The sequence below is a fragment of the Mytilus californianus genome, unplaced genomic scaffold (assembly GCF_021869535.1).
Source record: "Mytilus californianus isolate M0D057914Y unplaced genomic scaffold, xbMytCali1.0.p SCAF_2, whole genome shotgun sequence".
In the NCBI taxonomy this organism is placed as follows: Eukaryota; Metazoa; Mollusca; class Bivalvia; order Mytilida; family Mytilidae; genus Mytilus; species Mytilus californianus.
The window spans coordinates 443,993-464,304 of NW_026262668.1; the positions used below are offsets into that span (position 1 = coordinate 443,993).

General features: G+C 31.6%; 1 protein-coding gene across 7 annotated transcripts in view; it reads left to right on the top strand.

Annotated features, from left to right (window-relative positions):
• Positions 1-20,312, top strand: part of LOC127729029 (uncharacterized) — a 133,117-nt gene that overhangs the window by 97,908 nt on the left and 14,897 nt on the right. For all 7 annotated transcript variants that reach the window (XM_052236631.1, XM_052236635.1, XM_052236634.1 and 4 more), the window contains 6 exons: positions 16,511-16,690; positions 17,388-17,519; positions 17,911-17,977; positions 18,663-18,754; positions 19,430-19,527; positions 19,922-20,045. In XM_052236631.1, coding sequence (XP_052092591.1) covers positions 16,511-16,690; positions 17,388-17,519; positions 17,911-17,977; positions 18,663-18,754; positions 19,430-19,527; positions 19,922-20,045 — 693 coding nt within the window. The remainder of the gene's footprint in view (positions 1-16,510; positions 16,691-17,387; positions 17,520-17,910; positions 17,978-18,662; positions 18,755-19,429; positions 19,528-19,921; positions 20,046-20,312) is intronic.

A 20,312-nucleotide genomic window follows, 5' to 3' on the forward strand; every position in this document is an offset into this window, starting at 1 on the left:
TGCACCTACAGCTTTCATTTGTCTTGTGGCAATGTCTTCATGTTTGCCAACATTATTTTGTTACCATCAAAAACAAAATATACTTTTTTTGATGAAAAATCATATTTGTAAACTATTTCTGACAGTTTAAGTCTTATATTGTCAAAGTGGGAAAACCAACCAAGATGGCCGCCATGGCTAATAGAACATAGGGGTAAAATGTAGATTTTGGCTTATATCTCTGAAACCAAAGCATTTAGAGTAAATCTGACAGGGTAAAACTGATTATCAGGTCAAGATCTATCTGCCCTGAAATTTTCAGACAAATCTGACATCCTGTTATTGGGTTGCTACCCCTGAATTGATAATTTTAAGGAAATTTTGCAGTTTTTGGTTATTATCTTGAATATTATTATAGATAGAGATAAACTGTAAACAGCAATAATGTTCAGCAAAGTAAGATCTACAAATAAGTTGGCCATGGCTAATAGAACATAGGGGTAAAATGTAGATTTTGGCTTATATCTCTGAAACTTAAGCATTTAGAGCAAATCTGACAGGTGGCAAAAATGTTCATCAGATTTAGATTTATCTGCCCTGAAATTTTCAGACGAATCCAACAACCCGTTGTTGGGTTGCTGCCCCTGAGTTAGTAATTTTACAAAATTTTTTGCAGTTTTTTGTTATTATCTTAGATATCATTATAATATCTAATATCTAATACTATTAATTATGATTTTAACCTTATTTTACATGATTTCCAAAGCATCAGTAAATACAGGTGAGCGACACAGGCTCTTGAGAGCCTCTAGTTTCATTGTTAAACCAGCAATTTTCAGCCAAGTTCAATAGTAGCAGAATATGATATACCCCTATTAGAAAAGGTCAATGTGTCAGTAAATTTAATTAGGATATATATGGCATGTTATTAGGGAAAAATGTTAATCAATTTGAAATAAGAAAAGTCTTATATTTAGAGGACATTGTAATTACTTTTGACGATAACCTAATTTGCTATTAACTTTCTATATTGAGTCTGAGATAAAATTATTTATGTCTAATTACTTTGATAATATTTGTAACATTGACCGAAGAAATTTGTACACATTACATTGTTTCTGGAAAAGTCATTCATCCAAATGGAAAAGTTGTATTGAAAAATGTGGAAGTAGGATAGATGTGATAGATGAATAGGTCTCATATCCAAACTTATAATGGGATAAGAATACTAAAATAAAAGTTATCCACTCTTTATTCATTATTCAACTTGTAAGATATTTCTATTGAGACATATATGTCCTCTTTTATAGGAAAAAAGAGCTGTGAAAGTTACTGGGGTAATGGTCATGTGATGTTTTCTTCAACACAGGGCATCTGTTTTTGAACACTCAAATTGCTGAACTATACAGATTATTTTGGGATTATCTTTCTTAGGAATTTGTAAGATTTTGTCACCTTTGTTGGTTGGCTTGCATAAAGAAAATGGTTGCAGCAGGAAAAAAAACATTCTGGTTGGCCTCAATTTCTAAGATCTTTTTTTTAGAAGTGCTCAAACATCTGATGTGGTTTAATGTGGAAGTCTGCTGGAAATTTTTGGAAACATCTTCTGGAGATATACACAGATAGTTTGCCACATGTGGAGCAGGATCTGCTTATCTCTCTGAAGCACCTGAGATCACCCCCGGTTTTTGGTGGGATTTGTGCTGCTTAGTCTTTAGTTTTCTTTGTTGTGTTGTGTGTACTGGTGTTTGTCTTTTGGTCATTTTTCGTTTTTTGTCATGGCGTTGGTAGTTTGTTTTCAACTTATGTGTTTGAATGTCCCTTTGGTATCTTTTGCCTCTCTTTAGATCAAACAACCACCATAGCGACAAAGATAAAATTTCGTTTGCTTTGCATTCTATGAGATAGATGTAGGAAAATATTCTTTTGAAGGATCCTTGAACCATTTAGGACCAAACTTGACACCATGGTTATCAGGGAAAGTATCACAGGTTACCATAGTTATCAGTGAAAGTATCACACATTCCATGATGAACTTTTGTGCAACTTATCATTTTTGCTTGATTGATTGGTATGTGTATGTGTATAGTTAATTCAATGTGGTTTCCCTGACAAATAAAATCTTCTGTCATGAAACCATCAACAAAAAATCCAGGTATTAAATGGAGCCCTATTCTGATAATTTGGTTTGAATGAAACTCTATTTTTTTTTTATAAAAATACATTTAATACAAATTAACCAAGGCCACCTCAGGGTATACAGAAGCAACGTTAAATCACATTTTTCATTGCATTTTGAAAACTAGACAAAGGTTGCTCTGAAGTCTGACAGGTTCATTTTTTGGTTCATTGGAAAAGTCCTAAAAAGACCATCAGACAACAGACTCACCTATGTCTGATTTTTAAAAAGCAACTTTTAAAAAACTACAATCAAATTACATCAAAGGTTCGGTTTGATTTTCATGGAAGTATATTTTAACTGAATCCATTTATCTTCATTAAAATCATACCAAACCATTCCTAGACGAAATCGGCCATTTAGGTTGCTATAGTGACAGTGTTTATACCACCACCCAGCTGTATAAAACATTGCACAATGAGTACTGCTGCCATCATTGTCACGGTCATATGTACTAAAACCCATTTCATTGGAATAACTCAGACTGTCTGTATTGTTTCCATGGAAACCACTTATTGAAATTTTATAGTTTTCCTGTTCAGGAGCAATAGAAAATTGATCATAAAGAACAGTCCACTGTACATTGTTTTTATCGATCATTTCTATTTTTAACGTTGAATTTGAGGTAGTTAGCATATGAATGAGATCATTTCCCAGCCAAAATTCACTATCAGCGGTACCAAACCCAAACTTGTAATCCTGCCATCGTCTATTGAAGTCGACTGTCCCATCCATTCTCCTTTGTATTAATGTCCAGCCAGTATCCCCATCTTCAAGGTCGCAGTAAACTTGAATAGATAAGTTTGTATTGACTGGATTAATTATATAGACACCAGAATCTTTATATCCTCTTCTGTGGTAACCATAGCAATCTATAAAACAAAGACTATTATAGAATAATTGTATTTGAGTAGAACATAGATATAACACATTGCTTGCTGGTTTTTCTTAGTTCAATCTTACAGTGGTTTAAATCACAAACATTGGCTCTGTTTCAAAGCTTTCTCTGAAAAATGTATTTACCTTTCATTAAGCATATGAAGTGTTATTTCTTCCAATCGTTGTGAAAAAATTATTTATATTATTCTGAAAGGGAAATAATGTAGCAGTATTATAATATGAAAGTTTTGGTAATGAAACAATTTTGTCAATGACCGCAAAATTGATTTCCATCGAAAATAAGCAGTTTTAGGAAAACAAAGATATGGGCTGGCATCTTTGTTAGTGTCATGTCAGGAAGTTTAAAGAAAGCCTCCCTTCAAAATGAAATATTTGAATAATGATCTGAGAAACTTATAATTTCCTTTGCATTACCTAAGTATGGAACAAGTTTTATGAAAATAATTGCAATAAAATATGTTCTATGCCTTTCGTTGACATAAAAATGTTTCCTATATATATTATTCATAATATGTATTACATATGGGTCTAAGTAGTTCAACAACAGTGATCAATAGCCTGTTGCCACTGAGGTTGTGAGTTTGAATCCAGCTCATTGCAAGGTGACGTCTTGAACTGTATTGTTAAGTTGTATAATATGAATTCGTAACAAACTGAATTGTTAGTTATTTTTTAACCAATATAGGATTCATCAGTCAACATTGAGTAAAATGAATTGGGAAAGCAGGCAATTCTTATCTCAAACTTTTTTTTATGAAAGTGTTTAGTAAAGACTACCTTCTGGAAGCATGAACTGGAAGAAGTTTATCTGATGTTGTATGCTGGCAATCTGTGGGAAGATTTGATCAATTTTGTTGATATCTCTTATGATAACATTAATGACATCACTCTGATTCTTGTTGATAGCATATTCTTCGTACAAGTCTCGTTGGACCTGATTTAGTATTTCTTTCACCATATGAGAAGCTTCTGACATTTTTACCACAGAATTTTCTATTTGCATCATTCTGGCATCCTGATATAAATCGGTGTTCACCTTTTTACACTCTAACAAACTTTCATTTAAAATTTTGAGTTCCATTTTGGCGATTCTGTTTTCATTGTACACTACTTGTAAGGCAATGTCTTCAATCCTTGACAGAAGTGTTCCCGTATTTTGATGGTCGTTTTGTATTGTATGAACATAAACAGGTGGAGGGATATGTTGGGTATTTTTATTACGTCCTTTACGATTCCATTCTTCTTTCATGTCTTGAACTGTATTGTTAAGTTGTATAATATGAATTCGTAACAAACTGAATTGTTGGTAACTTAGAGACTGAGCATGAGAAATTTTCATGTCTAATTCCCTGAGAAAGTTTGTATTGTTAAATATCATACTTGTAAGACCAGCTATATGCTGCTGGTTTGCTTGTGTAGAGTTTATAAGTTGACCACTAGCCATTCTCCATTGGTCCATAGTCAAAACATTCTGGGTGAAATTTATAAATGATTCTTGCAATCTTTCCATGAAATTTCCAAGTCTTATTTCCTGAATTCTCCCTTCCATTACTGAAAGCCCTTGTTTCAAGTTTTCATACATATCAAGTAATGTTGTGACTTCAACGTCACGTTCTTGGAGTTCTAATAAAAGATCATTTTTTTGTACATAATTACTATGTGAATGAGCTGTAAGGACCGGAATTGTTGCCCCGCTCCCTTCTTCTCCACTCCCTACCTCGTTCCATAGTTTATTTTCCACGGAATGTGAAATTTGAAACTCTGATTCAATTCCATTAGTATTTTCAGAGCTTTGAAAAACTTTGCTTCTGTCAGGAACAGGTCTGCTTATATTGTATATTTTGTAGAGTTTATCAAATCTTTTACCTAATGTTTCTTTTTTAAGAGGTGTGTATAATGCAGTTTGGTTGGTAATAAATTCTCTAAGCTCTTCAGTATTATTTTGAATAAATATTTTAAATTTTGCCGCATCTTTTGTAGACTTCTTAAAATATTCAGAACAGTTTTCCTTTGTTTTCAGTAAGTCTTGTGACACAGCTTCTGTTTTTTTATCCAGGGTTTCTATTTTTGCTTTTAAGCGTTTTTCTAATCTTCTTTGGGATCTTCTTGTGTTGTCTTTTAGTTGCAGCCAGCTTCCAATATCTTTTTGCAGTTGCTTTTGTATGAAACTAAACTGTTCTGATTGTAGCTGAAGATCTCCAACAGTTTCATCGAGTGTTGTTATTTTGTTTTCTATTTCTGTCTGTGTCTGTAAAAGTTGCATGACATCGCTGTGGAGTGTAACAGTTTCTGCATTGGTCAGGATCAGCCTATTTTCCAACTCTCCATAGTGGGTCCTGTAAGTGAAAAAAAAACATGTTATAAATAAAAGAGATGCTTCCAAAGAAATTTTCTGTATTTACCTTCATCAGGAACGCACAAACCCAAGTATTTCAAGGCAAAGGTTGTCAAAATACCTTTAAACAAGCATTCTGAGAGTATTGCATGGCAATACATAGTCCCCTACCGGTTAAAAAATTAATTGTACTGGAACAATATGCTAATCTTGATCTATAACTTGTCATGGTGCAGGTGTAAACTATATAACAAATATCAAGTCAATATCTTCAAGCATGATCACAAAAAGTGTGGAAAACTGATTATTTAAGTGAATTTTCTAAGTCCAAGGACCATAACTTTGCACAAAATCATCAAACCGGAACAAAATTCGAACTTGGTCTGTAACTTGTCATGATAAAACTATATACCAATTATCAAATCAATGTCTTCAAGCATGATGAAAAAAAAGTGTGGAAAACTGATTATTTTAGTGAATTTTCTAAGTCCAAGGACCATAACTCTGCACAAAATCATCAGACCGGAATAAAATTCGAACTTGATCTGTAACTTGTCATGATAAAACAATGTACCAATTATTAAATCAATATCTTCAAGCATGACAAAAAAAAAGTTTGGAAAACTGAATATTTGAGTGAATTTTCTAAGTCCAAGGACCATAACTCTGCACAAAATTCGTACTTGATCTGTAACTTGTCAATGACATGATAAAACAATATACCAAATATCATTTCAATATCTTCAAGCACGAAGAAAAAAAGTGTGGAAAACTGATTTGCCGGACTGATGAATGGACAGACAAACAGACAGACAGACAGAGTGCAAACCTAAAGTCCCCTTCGACTTCATCGGTAGGGGACTAAAAAATGAAATGATCATCAGACTAGATGGTCAAGATATTTTCCATCTTAAATATGCATATTATATGTTTTTATTATAGAGAATCATACATGCTGGTCTGCAAGATATATATAAGTTCATCTTCAGGGTTTCTGATTCCAAAGTATTTATATATAAAAATTCAAAATTCATAGTCACTAATTTTTATTGTAATTTTGTAATTTCTTAAAATTCCACTGATTGAAATAAAAAAGGGGGAGGATTGAGAACTTAAAAAAAAAAGTTAAACACGGCCACATATTTATGTGCATCGATCCTCCTTCCCTTCGCCTATATCACCCTAATCAGTCACTCCGTAATTCTTGTATCATGGCTTTGAGAAGTGAGTAGGCATTATCAGCGAATTCACAATGTCTGAGGAGAAGTTATCAGCGACATCACAATGTGTGATGAGACGTTATAAAGCTTGCTTTCGTCAAGCGTATACGATATCAATGTGTAGAAAACCTGATAATCTACATGTATCATGTCAGGAACCTTGTAAGTTGTTATCTCCAGTAGTGTGGATTATTTATTTTCGTGGTAACATATTCGGGGATTGAAAAATTGTATTTTCGTGGATATTCGATTTTTTGGTATGATAAACATCTAAATTTTTTGTTTACCTATACCCACAAAATCAACAAAAATTGGTATCTCACGAATATGAACAAATGCACAGTCCTATCTGTAGTGACATTTAGTATAAACAAATACATCCGCTATTAGTTCTAAACTGTTATACTGACAATTGATAATGTGGTTTCCAATTTGTGCCTAGTATTTGATGTCCTTTAGATAAAAATATTTGTTGAATTTATTCATAATTTGTTTGAAATAAGAGTGATTTTAGCTTAATATGGTACAGACACTACTGAAGACCAAATTTAAGCCTATTTTGACCTCTAGATATATTCTTGGTTTTGTATATTTTGTATGTTGTTGGGTGGCTGTCTTATAGATCTTTACAGTACATCATCTCTTTGTATTAAGATGAAGTATATTAAATTAAGTAGTCAATTTCTGGGTTTTTTTAAAAATTTGTATGCATTTATAACTTGATGAGCTGCTGAAAAAAAATGTATGCAGCATTTTTACTTTAAAATCTTCAATAACTTAAATATTTGTGAAACAGAAATGTCAAGATATCTGTGAGAAATGCTTTTTTTACACTTTTTAAATTTCCACAGACTTTTGTTTAAAAATAAAATCTTTTACCTGTTTTATGCCCCCGCCGTAGCGGAGGGGGCATTAAGTTTTACCCTTGTCCGTCTGTACGTACGTAGGTCCGTACGTCCATCCATACATACGTCCCAAAGTTGGTTTCCGTTCTCTAACTTTAGTTTGCCTCAACCAAATGTTATGAAACTTAAACACAATGCTTATTGCCACTAAATACAGATCAAGTTTGAATTTTGGTGGCGTCACTTTACCGTTCTAGAGTTATGCCCCTTTACAAATGGAAAAATTGCTAAATTTTTGGTTTCCGTTCTCTAACTTAAGTTTGCCTCAACCAAATGTTATGAAACTTATACACAATGCTTATTACCACAATATACAGATCGAGTTTGAATTTTGGTGCCATAACTTTTACTGTTCTAGAGTTATGTCCTTTACAAATGGAAAAATTGCTAAATTTTTCATTTTTTTTTCTAAATATTAAGTAATTTTTAAAATTGGAGTTTTCTTCATTTGTACATGATTATAGTTGAATCAACTACAATCAATGCTTTATACAATGCAATTTTGCCTTTCACTGATAAATTAAAGCAATTTTTACCCTTCATTCCTAAAAATATTCCAAAGTCTTCTTTGAAAATTGGAGTTATCTTTCTTTGTGCATAATGGTAGTTGAATCAACTACAACCAATGCTTTATACAATGCAATATTCAATTTTACTTCCTACTGATAAATTAAAGCAATCTTAACCATTCAGTGCTTACAAGCTGTTTGATTACTGTTCTAGGGTTATGCCCCTTTACAAATGAAAAAATTGCTGAATTATTCGTTTCCGTTCTCTAACTTGAGTTTGTCTTACAACTAAATGTAATTTTTAAAAATATCAATGTCATTATTCAAGTAATTTTTAGATTTGGAGTTATCTTCCTTTGTCCATGATTATAGTTGAATCAACTACAATCAATGCTTTATACAATGCAATTTTGCCTTCCACTGATAAAACACAGATCAAGTTGAATTTGGGTAGTGTCACTTTAACCATTATTGAGTTATGCCCCTTTATAAATCGAAAGATTGCAAAATTTTTAGTTTCCATTCTGTAACTTAAGTTTGCCCCAACCGAACATTATGAAACCTATTCACAATATTCATTACCATAAAAAACTTAAGATAAGTACAATTTTTTTGTTTCCGTTCTCTAACTTAAGTTTGCCTCAACCAAATGTTATGAAACTTATATACAATGCTTATTGCCACTAAATACAGATCAAGTTTGAATTTTGGTGGCGTCACTTTACCGTTCTAGAGTTATGCCCCTTTACAAATGGAAAAATTGCTGAATTTTTGGTTTCCGTTCTCTAACTTAAGTTTGCCTCAACCAAATGTTATGAAACTTATACACAATGCTTATTACCACAATATACAGATCGAGTTTGAATTTTGGTGCCATAACTTTTACTGTTCTAGAGTTATGTCCTTTACAAATGGAAAAATTGCTAAATTTTTCATTTTTTTTTCTAAATATTAAGTAATTTTTAAAATTGGAGTTTTCTTCATTTGTACATGATTATAGTTGAATCAACTACAATCAATGCTTTATACAATGCAATTTTGCCTTTCACTGATAAATTAAAGCAATTTTTACCCTTCATTCCTAAAAATATTCCAAAGTCTTCTTTGAAAATTGGAGTTATCTTTCTTTGTGCATAATGGTAGTTGAATCAACTACAACCAATGCTTTATACAATGCAATATTCAATTTTACTTCCTACTGATAAATTAAAGCAATCTTAACCATTCAGTGCTTACAAGCTGTTTGATTACTGTTCTAGGGTTATGCCCCTTTACAAATGAAAAAATTGCTGAATTATTCGTTTCCATTCTCTAACTTGAGTTTGTCTTACAACTAAATGTAATTTTTAAAAATATCAATGTCATTATTCAAGTAATTTTTAGATTTGGAGTTATCTTCCTTTGTCCATGATTATAGTTGAATCAACTACAATCAATGCTTTATACAATGCAATTTTGCCTTCCACTGATAAAACACAGATCAAGTTGAATTTGGGTAGTGTCACTTTAACCATTATTGAGTTATGCCCCTTTATAAATCGAAAGATTGCAAAATTTTTAGTTTCCATTCTGTAACTTAAGTTTGCCCCAACCGAACATTATGAAACCTATTCACAATATTCATTACCATAAAAAACTTAAGATAAGTACAATTATTTTGTTTCCGTTCTCTAACTTAAGTTTGCCTCAACCAAATGTTATGAAACTTATATACAATGCTTATTACTACATAATACAGATTAAGAACGAAATTTGGTGGCATCACTTTTACTATTCTTGAGTTATGTCTCTTTATAAACATAAAAATTGCTGGATTTTTTGTTTCCTTTCTCTAATTTTAGTTTGTCTCAACCAAATGTTATAAAAGATATACACAACCGTTCTAGAATTATGCGTGTTTACAAATAGAAAAATTGCTGAATTTTTAGTTTCTGTTCTGTACTTAAGTTAGCCTCAACCAAATGTTATGAGACTTACACACAATGCTTATTACCACAAAACTCAGATCAAGTTCAAATTTGGGTAGCGTCACTTTTACCGTTCTTCAGTTATGTCCCTTTATAACTATATGATATGCAAGCGGGGGCATCATCTGTGTCCACATGTGGACACAATCCACATTTATTTCTTTCTGTTTTTATGATATGAATATATATGGGGTTAAATGCATTTTTGTCGAGCCTAGCTCGACATAGGGATAGTGATCCGGCGTTAGCTAACTTATGTTACAAAGTTTCCATCTGTCACATGTCCATTGTCCTTGACCTCATTTTCATGGTTCAGTGACTACTTGAAAAAAAAGTTAACAATGTAACAAGCATATTTGGTGAATAAATATATAATGTCGTTAAAAAAAAAAAAAAAAAAAAAAGATTTTTTGTAATGTTAATTTCTCTCTTATTATGAGTACATGTAATAGGATAACTATATTTGCAAGGTCCTCATGCCCGTCAGACAGTTTTCACTTGACCTCAACCTCATGTTTCAGTGGTTATAGTTAAGTTTTTGTGTTTTGGTCTGTTTTTCTTATACTGTATGCAATAGGTCTACTTTATTTGGTGTATGGAATGATTGTAAGGTGTACATGTCTAACTGGCATGTGTCTTCTGACCTTGACCTCATTTTCATGGTTCAGTGTGCATCAGTGGTCAAAGTTAAGTTTTTGAGTTTTGGTCTTTTTTTCTAATACTAAATGCAATAGGTCATCTATGTTTGGTGTATGGAAATATTTTTTATGATGTACATGTCAGTCTTGCAGGTTTTATTTGACCTTGACCTCATTTGCACGGTTCATTTCTCAGTGTTAAGTTTTTGTGTTTTGGTCTGTTTTTCTAATACTATAAGCAATAGGTCAACTACATTTGTTGTATGTAAGGATTGCAAGCTGTACATGTCTGCCTGGCATGGTTCATCTGACCTTGACCTCATTTTCATGGTTCATTGGTCAATGTTTAGTTTTCTTGGTTAAGTCTGTATCTTAGAAACTATAAGCAATAGGTCAACTATATTTAGTGTATTGAACGATTGTAAGGTGTACATGTATTTCTTGTTTGGTTTATATGACCTTGACCTCATTTTCTTGGATCATGTCAAGTGTAGTAAAGCTTTATATTTAGGACTATCAACATAATATCAATGATTAGTAAAGAAGGCCAGACATTTCAGCGTGTGCACTCTTGTTTCAGTTTAGATTGCCATTTTTTAAAAACCTGTCCACAGAATTTGGTTTAAAAATAATAAATATTTTACTATGAACATTTCCATTTTATTGATACAATATTTCCATGGGATCACTGGATTCATTTATTTTTTTCTTCAGTAGAAAATAAGTATAACCTTGTATAAGCCTCATACTACAAAATCATAGTTTTTTATGATTTTTTTGGTTTGCATTTTAGACAGCTAAACTGAATCTGCTGGCCTCTATTAATATTATATTATTATAATTAACATATAATTTTTGAACAAGATTATGTGGATTGTACCTTGAGAAATCATGATTTACAGTAAAAAAAAGGATCTTTTCACCTGACGGTTGAGTGACCATGATTAATAACATAGAGTATACCAGATAATAATTTGAAGTTATCCCTCTACACTAAAATAAAGCTTTTTTTGAAATACAATTTTGTATTGTAAAGGGTAAATCAGAGACATATATACACATATAATGTTTCTTGTAATATCAATTGATCATTACCAGATTTTACTTTTTAAATTAAAAGAAATGCAGAAAAAAAGAAAAAAATATTTTCTCAATAAATACATTAAAAAAAATACAACTATTTCAAGTAGTTTTTTAGAAAAAGAAATTATTTGATTTGAAATAAGTTTTCCTATTACTTTTCTTGATTAGCTGTCGAGGTTATTCATCCCTGACTTGTTTACATGTTGTAGAATAAATATCGACGAGAATCTCATTCTGGGCCGCGTTTTTTAACGGGATTTCACAGAGTTGTCAATCTCTGTGTATATATGTCTCTGGGTAAATTAATCAAATTAATTTATAAGTATTCATCAAAATTATGAAAATTTAAAGTAAACATATTAAATTAAGAGCACAATTATTTGATGTCACATTTTAAAATTATATACAAACCCCAATCCCTATACAAAGTTCGCTTAATATAAACAAGAGTTATCTCCCTTTGAAGAAATCAAGTATTCTTCCAATATTTATACCGAGTGAACTAGCTATATCAGGGAGGAGGTATTGGCATACTTATATGACAGTTTTATTTTGGTAACAAGTCATTCCTATTGATATGACATTTCTGGCAAAAATTCTGGTTGTGTAATATAAACAAAATAGTAGCAGAAGTCATCAAGTAACATTTGTTTTTACAGAATAAAAAGAATTATTATTCATTTTAACCTATCTTACAAATAAATGTATATGAGGGATTTTTGCACTGCTTGGCTTGTCAAAAGTTTCACTTTTAACAATGAAAAAAATGATTTCTGAGAGAACAGGTATCTGCAATAACAATGATTGATTTATTTAAAAAGAATTGTAAACTAAGTTGTACAAACTGGTATAAAAAATCTCATCCATTTTTACCTGTCGATTCAATTTTATTGTGACAAAAACACATCTTTCTTTTTTAGGTAGACAGGTGTGTAATTTGCTCCCATGCAGCTGTTCTGAGTTGATAATTAGATTTTAATCTGTATTTACATACATTTGCACTATTATATGATTATATCAAAAGATCTGTTTTGTTTTATGATGTGTTATATCAAAGTTGAAAGAAGCAGATAGTTTTTAATGAGATAATCTGTACAACAGATGGAGGTGAAAAAAAAGAAAAATTAGACTTGAGAAAAATATATCATACATATATGAGTTGACTCAGGTTTGATATACAAAAAATATGAATTTAACTGAAAGAAAATAGGCTTAATCTATTCAGTTTGCTTGATGAAAAAAAAAGAAGAAGAATTTTTACTGAAAAATAATTTCTGATTTATAAGTTCACGAAAGATTGCTTTATAATAAATTAGCTTGATTACCCATCTACTATGCTTGGCACCAGATGTTTACTCCGAGTAAAATATTTTTTATATAATTGAAAAAAGAATGAAAAGATATACTTACTTGTCAGTTTTCCTTTGAGTTTTTAGTTCTTCAATGTTGGATTGTAAAGTTTTGACCATAGCCTCCAAGGCTGTCACCTTGTCCTCAGTTGTCACATCAGTCTTCTGATGTTCTGTCACATGACCGAATGTCGTCTGCTCTTCAGTCACCTGACCACTGATGAAACAAAAAAATTGCAGCAGGCATAAAGTTGCAGGCTTTGTATACATTTTGATAGTTTTTTTTCAAGCTTGTAAAATCATAGTATTGTAACTTCATTGATCCCCAAATAATTATTTGATAGATAACCCTCCATAGCTTGGGTAACACTGTCACTATTCAATGCTAGTAATTTGACATGTGAGTAATGTTTTGATTGGAGGCTAGGATCCATTGTAATTATTAGAGGCTACACTTGGGGAAAATTATTACTGAACATTTGATTGTTACATATTTGAAATAAATATGATAATATTTTAGTAGAGAGAAATATTTAAAAAATTTAAGTAAATACAAGGTTTTGATTGTTTTGATGTGAATTTTAAAAGATTTATGTCCTTTGATCCTGAACATTACTAATTTTATTTGAAATTTTTCTCAAATACTCATCAATCTGCTCATAAAGGTAATAAAAAGGCAAAATTTTGAGAACTGACTTAAACATTAATAATATTTGTACATAAGTCAACGATTTCTATCAGATTGATTAGAAAATATCGCTTCTATCCCAGCTTGAGAATTATAAACAGTCAACTTTTAACAAAGATAATTCTCCATGTGAGCCCTCAGCCATTATAATTGATAGGCCTTTAAGCTTACCTATTCTACTCTTATAAGTACTTTATTATTGAACCTGACTTCTTTTGGACAATAAATTGACACGATTGTATGCATCATGTCCCTGGTTTCCAGGTAATCCTTCAGATACCTCATGAATTTTGACCCTTGATTTGACTTTTGACCTGTATAATTTCTTATCATCAGTATAACTCTGTGTTTGGTGATACCATAATGGACCAATTTCTATATAATTAACCTTAAAATACATTTTTCAGGTTGTCAGTTTTGGACAAATTGGATTTCATTTTAATAATTTTATTTTATATAAAGAAAGAAATGGATATCTTAAAGTGTGACTTTTATCCATATTTTTGAAGGGTCTGATTTGTTTATTAAATTTAATGGACATTCAAAATTTCCAAAAAAAAGATATAAGTTAAGTTTTTCCATATGAATGGCCAGTTTACATGCTTTGTAAGAGATATACACTAAATTTTTCAGTTGCACATATCATTAAAAAAATTATTATTTTTCTAAAAGAATTAAAAAAATAAATGGAACAGCTTCAGTAGTAATGTTTGCTAGGCCTAATTGAGGTTTAAATGAAATATGAATATATAATTTGAATAGAAAAGTGATCTTCTTGTGAAGTAATAATCAAGTTATAGGATAATTGTTTAGGATAACAACAGTTTTGGGTGGTCTAGTCAAAAGTTCACTTAACCTTAAGGCTAATTCACAACTTCTATTATCTTGATGGTGTAGCATTGTTTTCTCTTTTTCTTAAAATGGATAAATTGATAAAAATTAACAAACAATCAAAGGTGAGGTAAGATGAAATGTAAAAATAAAATAGAAGATATGAAACTATAAGATAAAAGATGAAAACAATGTAAATTATATGAAATGATTAGAATGGAAAATGAAAGTATCAAAGATTATCATTCTTAAATCAAGTATCCTATTGGTGGCCTTGGGCTGCTTTCTGCCCTTTGATGGGGTTGTTCTCTTTGACACATTCCTTATTCTATTACAATATCAAAACTTAGTGTAAGGATGCATTTAAGGGAGTATAAATTTTTAATCAAAAGCAGGTTACTGTGACCCATGTTTCATGTTTCATTGAAATAATGCAGTTTTATGTCCAATGTCAGCTTTTAGATAATGAATGACTTATAAAAATATATTACCAAATCATACTTCAGTAACCTATTACTCTTTCTCAAAAGTAGGTCACTCTGATCTACATTTTATGCTTCATTAACTCTAATTAAATATTTACCTCAAAGTTCTGTTGACAGATACTTTTACATAGAATCATTCAGGCTTATGCATCTTGAGGAATACAACAGCAGGTCACTCTGACATTATTGACATATATTGATCTTGATTAAGTTGGGTTTAAGCTTTGAGTTTGAGTTTAGTTGTCATATAACTTATTGACATACAATCATAAAACTTGTAGGTTAAGAGCTTTAAAAGCATTACTGCCTGTCATACAAATTCAGGCGCGTAGCAACCCGTAAACAAAAACGCAGTTGCGTACACATCGAAAATTTGACAAAAATCAAAATATGGTTAATCTAGTAAGAATAAAAGTAAGGTAATAAATTTATTTTAAAAGTATTATACAAACATGTTAATAATCACTTTGTTGCCATATTCCTTTCCGGAAACTACTCTTTTCATTTACGGAACCAGCATCGTTCATCGTGAAATTGTTATTCCTTCTTTGTAATTCTGAGTTGGTTAGCAAAATGGACTGGAGATTTTGATGGCATTCCTAACAACTTACAGGAAATATCAAATGTTATAAACAAGGATTTTTACCCGGGATTCTTTAATATACTTAACGTATTTGCATGTGTGCTGGTCTCAACGGAAACGGCAGAACGGTCTTTCAGTACCATGAGAAGAGTGAAGACATACTTGACTGAAATACAATGCAAACCAATCGTTTATCTGGGATTTTTCTATTGAACACATACCGTGAAATATATATATAGTGGGTTGAGTCTGATTATGTAACAATTAAAATATATGGTGGTGGCTCCATATATTTTAATTGTACTTAATACCTACTCTTTCTCAACCCACTAGTCTACACTTTAGAAAAACCAAATTTCTAAGCCAACCGTACGTGTTTGTTTTTCTCTAGTTAATTTTTTTTCAAATTTATCTTCAAAAGTTGTCTTGTTACTCCTGAAAATAAAATTTTCGTGAGGTCATTTTATGTCCCAGGAAATTGTGAGAATGCAGGATTTTGCACCATTTACCCCAGAGCTTCAGGGGGCCTCAAACTGCCCCAGACCCCCTGCCGTAGGACTTCCTTCTCCGGCATTGCAGTACACATCATTTTGGCCTAGCTACGCCCCTGAAATTAAATCATGCTTCATATACTGACCTTTGTCCAATTTTATAACTGAGCTAATTTCTCTTGTACCATTTAACCTATTATGATGATATTAGATTTTGTTTACATGCTTTAGTGCTGAAAACATTATTCTGTGTGTTTTGGAAAAAAGCAAAATGCACTGTTAAGGTCTAAATGTTGTTTATTCAAATTTTCCCCTATACTATCTTCTTAAAAACAACAAGATTTTCAAATTATTAATTACCTTTTCAGACATTACTGAGAGTTTGGGATTGCTTTTTGATGGAGGGACCAAAAGTGCTGTTTCGATTTTCGATGGCAATTTTGAAGATTCATGAAAAGGACATAATCCAGCGATCAGATACTATCAGTGTTATGAGACACGTGAAGGCCAGTGCCAAACTTTCCTTTGATGTAGAAGGTTTGGTTAAGGTAAATAATGGTCAAAATACTAAAAACGGTAAAGGAGATTTTATTCAGAAGTAAATGCAATATGGAGTATAATAAAGTGAGAAGAAAATCAAAATCCATAAGTCTGATAATAACAAGACAACATCATAGCAAAAGAAACAATGACAGGCAGTAATAGTAAAACTTTACACAGAAAACTTAAGATTTAGCAACATGAGCCCCAACAAGACCCTCCAGAAGTGTAAGTAGTTTCTACTCCACAGATGTACATGAGTCAACTTGTTAGATATTATGGAAAATAATTACACATTAAACAAACAGCATGATTTTACAGTTCTTCATCTTTAAGAGTTGGTCTTCTGCAAAGAGTTATTGAAATCACTACTTCACTTCCAGATCAAACTTTAGTAATCATTGTTTATTGATATTCACCAATAAAGGCCACAAATCTTAATATAGAAATTGATTTCTCCAATGCTAAAAAGTTGTTTTTTTATGCATATACAATATACAATGTTGCGCTTATCGATGTTTTCAGGTTTTGAAAACTGCACTTCGAATGATGTATATACCAGAATAATATAATGATAAGTTTATGTCAGTAAACAGAAATTATGACTAAAGTATTCTTGGTAATAATATGCAATCCATTTGTATGTAAAGGATGAAGTTTCACTGCTCTTAAAATGAATTTACCCTATTGTTATTTTTGTTTCAGGTGGCTTTTGAAGGGCAGTTTACAAAGAGAAATATAATATGTACAAAACAAGCCTGTTATTTAAATACACTTAAGGAGAAATATAAAAAGAAAGAGCTACAGAGGCTTGCCTTTACTGAGCGAGAACATCTGGTAAATATTTCATAATATATTAAAACCGAAACCAGTAGTTTTCTTTCAACTGGTCATTTCAATTTAATTTTATTATAGAGATATGTATAATAATGTGAATATTGATTCCAATATTACAAAGATTATTCACCTTGCTTCAGGTGGTTTCAACTTATATTTTCCTAAGTAATACCTCAGCAATTTTGCCTTCAACACATTTTTAACTCTAAAAACTAAAAATCAAACAAATTATTTGGCTTATATGAATTATGTAAGTTTGTTTACTGTGGCCATTGTGTCCAGATTAGGTAAAAAAATTAATTTTTTAAAAACATTTCAAAGGTTTGCCAGCTTTTTCTTTAATGAATGGTTTATCTGATTGATTGTAACAGCTATACCTGTTTATTTTCAGTATATGCAAATGGAGGCAGAATCTGGCAATTTTATGGCAATAGGTACAGCAGTTGTCTTTGATGAAGGTAGGTATTTTTATGCCCTTGTCGTCACTGGAGGGGGCATTAAGTGTTACCCTTGTGTGTCCATACGTCCGTCCCAAAATTGGTTTCCATACTCTAACTTTAGTTTGCCTCAACCAAATACTATGAAATTTATACACAATGCTTATTACCACGAAATACAGATCAAGTTCCAATTTGGGTGGTGTAAATTTTACCGTTCTCGAGTTATGCGCCTTTATAACGTTATATGCAAGTGGGGGCATCATCTGTGTCTCATGGACACATTCTCCATTAATTACATATGAAAATATTTCCTTTTTGTTTTGTTCCATATGTGTATTTTACTTTTCAAGCATTTCTATACTTCTGTCCATTTACCATTATTAGAGAGGTCTAAGTAGTTTATGTGCAGTGATCATTAGCCTATCAAATCTGAGGGTTCGAGTTCAAACCCCACCAGGGCACCTGTGGTGAGGCTCTATATTAATTGACGAGGATTGCCTGCCTTAAGATAGAGGTTCTCTTCAGGAAATCTGGCTTCCTCCATCTGACAAAAACTGCCCCCCAATGATAAGGCTCTGAAAGTGGTGTTAAACAACAATAAACAGACCATTATTAGAATCACAAATTTTCTTCGTGAAGTGTTGGGGTTTTTATAAGATCCTTCTTTTTTTACCTTTATACATTTTGTTCTCATTATTTGTAGGTAAGGTTTGGTATTGCTATGGTGACCAGCATATTGGAAAAGTATGTAAAGTCACATGTGAGGAAGGTCTGATGTTTGATATGCCTGTGCAGGTAATATATTTCTATAACAAATATCTTTTGGGGGTTAACTAAATGTATTTCCTTCTAAATAAATATATTTTTCAGTACCGGTAATTGTTTTTATCAATGACTGCGAGTATAATACTATCAGGGGGATCCAAAGTTCAAGCAAAGTGTGACATAATTGTCTGTCATGATTTCAAAATGCCTAATGTAGTGATGCAAATTTTTTTTTCGGTTTATCCCCCCCCCCCCAAAAAAAAAATCGGACGAAAGAAGGGGCTATGATTGTACTTCTTATAAGAACATCTATGGGGATTTTATGAAGCCAGAATAATTGTTTGGAAACAAACGACTTAAAATTTAATACATATAGCTTGCTTTTATTGATTATAATATACCACTAATGATAGAATTGGTTTCAGAGGCAAATAAATGTTTAAGACTTGAATTCTTTTTGTTTATATTTAAAAAATAACCAGTGTTCTCCCCGGGGCCTTTTTATCATCATGGTAAAGTGATGCTATCTGAAATTAGTTTCTTATAGATTGTGTTATGGATGTGACGCTATAGTTTCTAAAAACAAGATGGTATTTCATAATTTCCTGTTTACCAGGATGATATAAAAAAATTATGAGGAGAACACTGAATAACTATACTTAAATCATTCTTTCGAATTTAACTTTTTATTTGTATGATTTTCAGTTTGACACCAGAATAATGTGTATGTGCAGAGTAAATGCTAACGTTGTCTTGGTTGGTACACTGTCATGGGTTATCTATGCTTACAGTGCAGTCACAAGGTAATTATCTCCCTTTGGGACACTGTCATGGGTTGTCTATACTTACAGTGCCATCACAAGGTAATTATCTCCCTTTGGGACACTGTCATGGGTTGTCTATACTTACAGTGCCATCACAAGGTAATTATCTCTCTTTGGGACACATGTCATGGGTTATCTATGCCTACAGTACAGATTAAAGGTATAGCTAACTCCTTTGTAAAGCACATTGTCATCATGTTATCTCCCTTGAAATTCAAGTTATGGGTTATGAAGATTTATAAGATTATTTTGGTAAAGCATAAGTATACAGCTTGTGACAAACAAAATACAAATTACTAAAAACATTTATATAAAAATGTCTGAATTCATTAATTTCAGAGAATGTTTATGGATGTTTTGTCAATGATTTCAGAGAATGTTTATGGAGTTTACGTCTGAATGATGCCATCTTGTCACTGTGTGTTTACTGTGATGAAGATTCACCAAATATCAGAATTTTTGCAGGGTTAGCAGATGGAACATGTGCTGTTTTAGAGGTAATTACTATGGTATTTTATAGAATGTATATCAATTGTTTTTTTTTAAAGATATCCAATAATCAAAACACATAAAAATCAGCACGGTATTTGATCTAACAAATGTTGAAAGGTTTTTGCACATGTGGCACATAAAATTGATATCAGTATCTGGTAATTTTGTCTTTTCCTTTTTATGCCATCTTTCATTTAAGTCTAGATTTAATTGTATGAAAAATTCAAGTTGGTATACATTTCAAGAAATTTGATCTGTAAGTAAAATGTAAA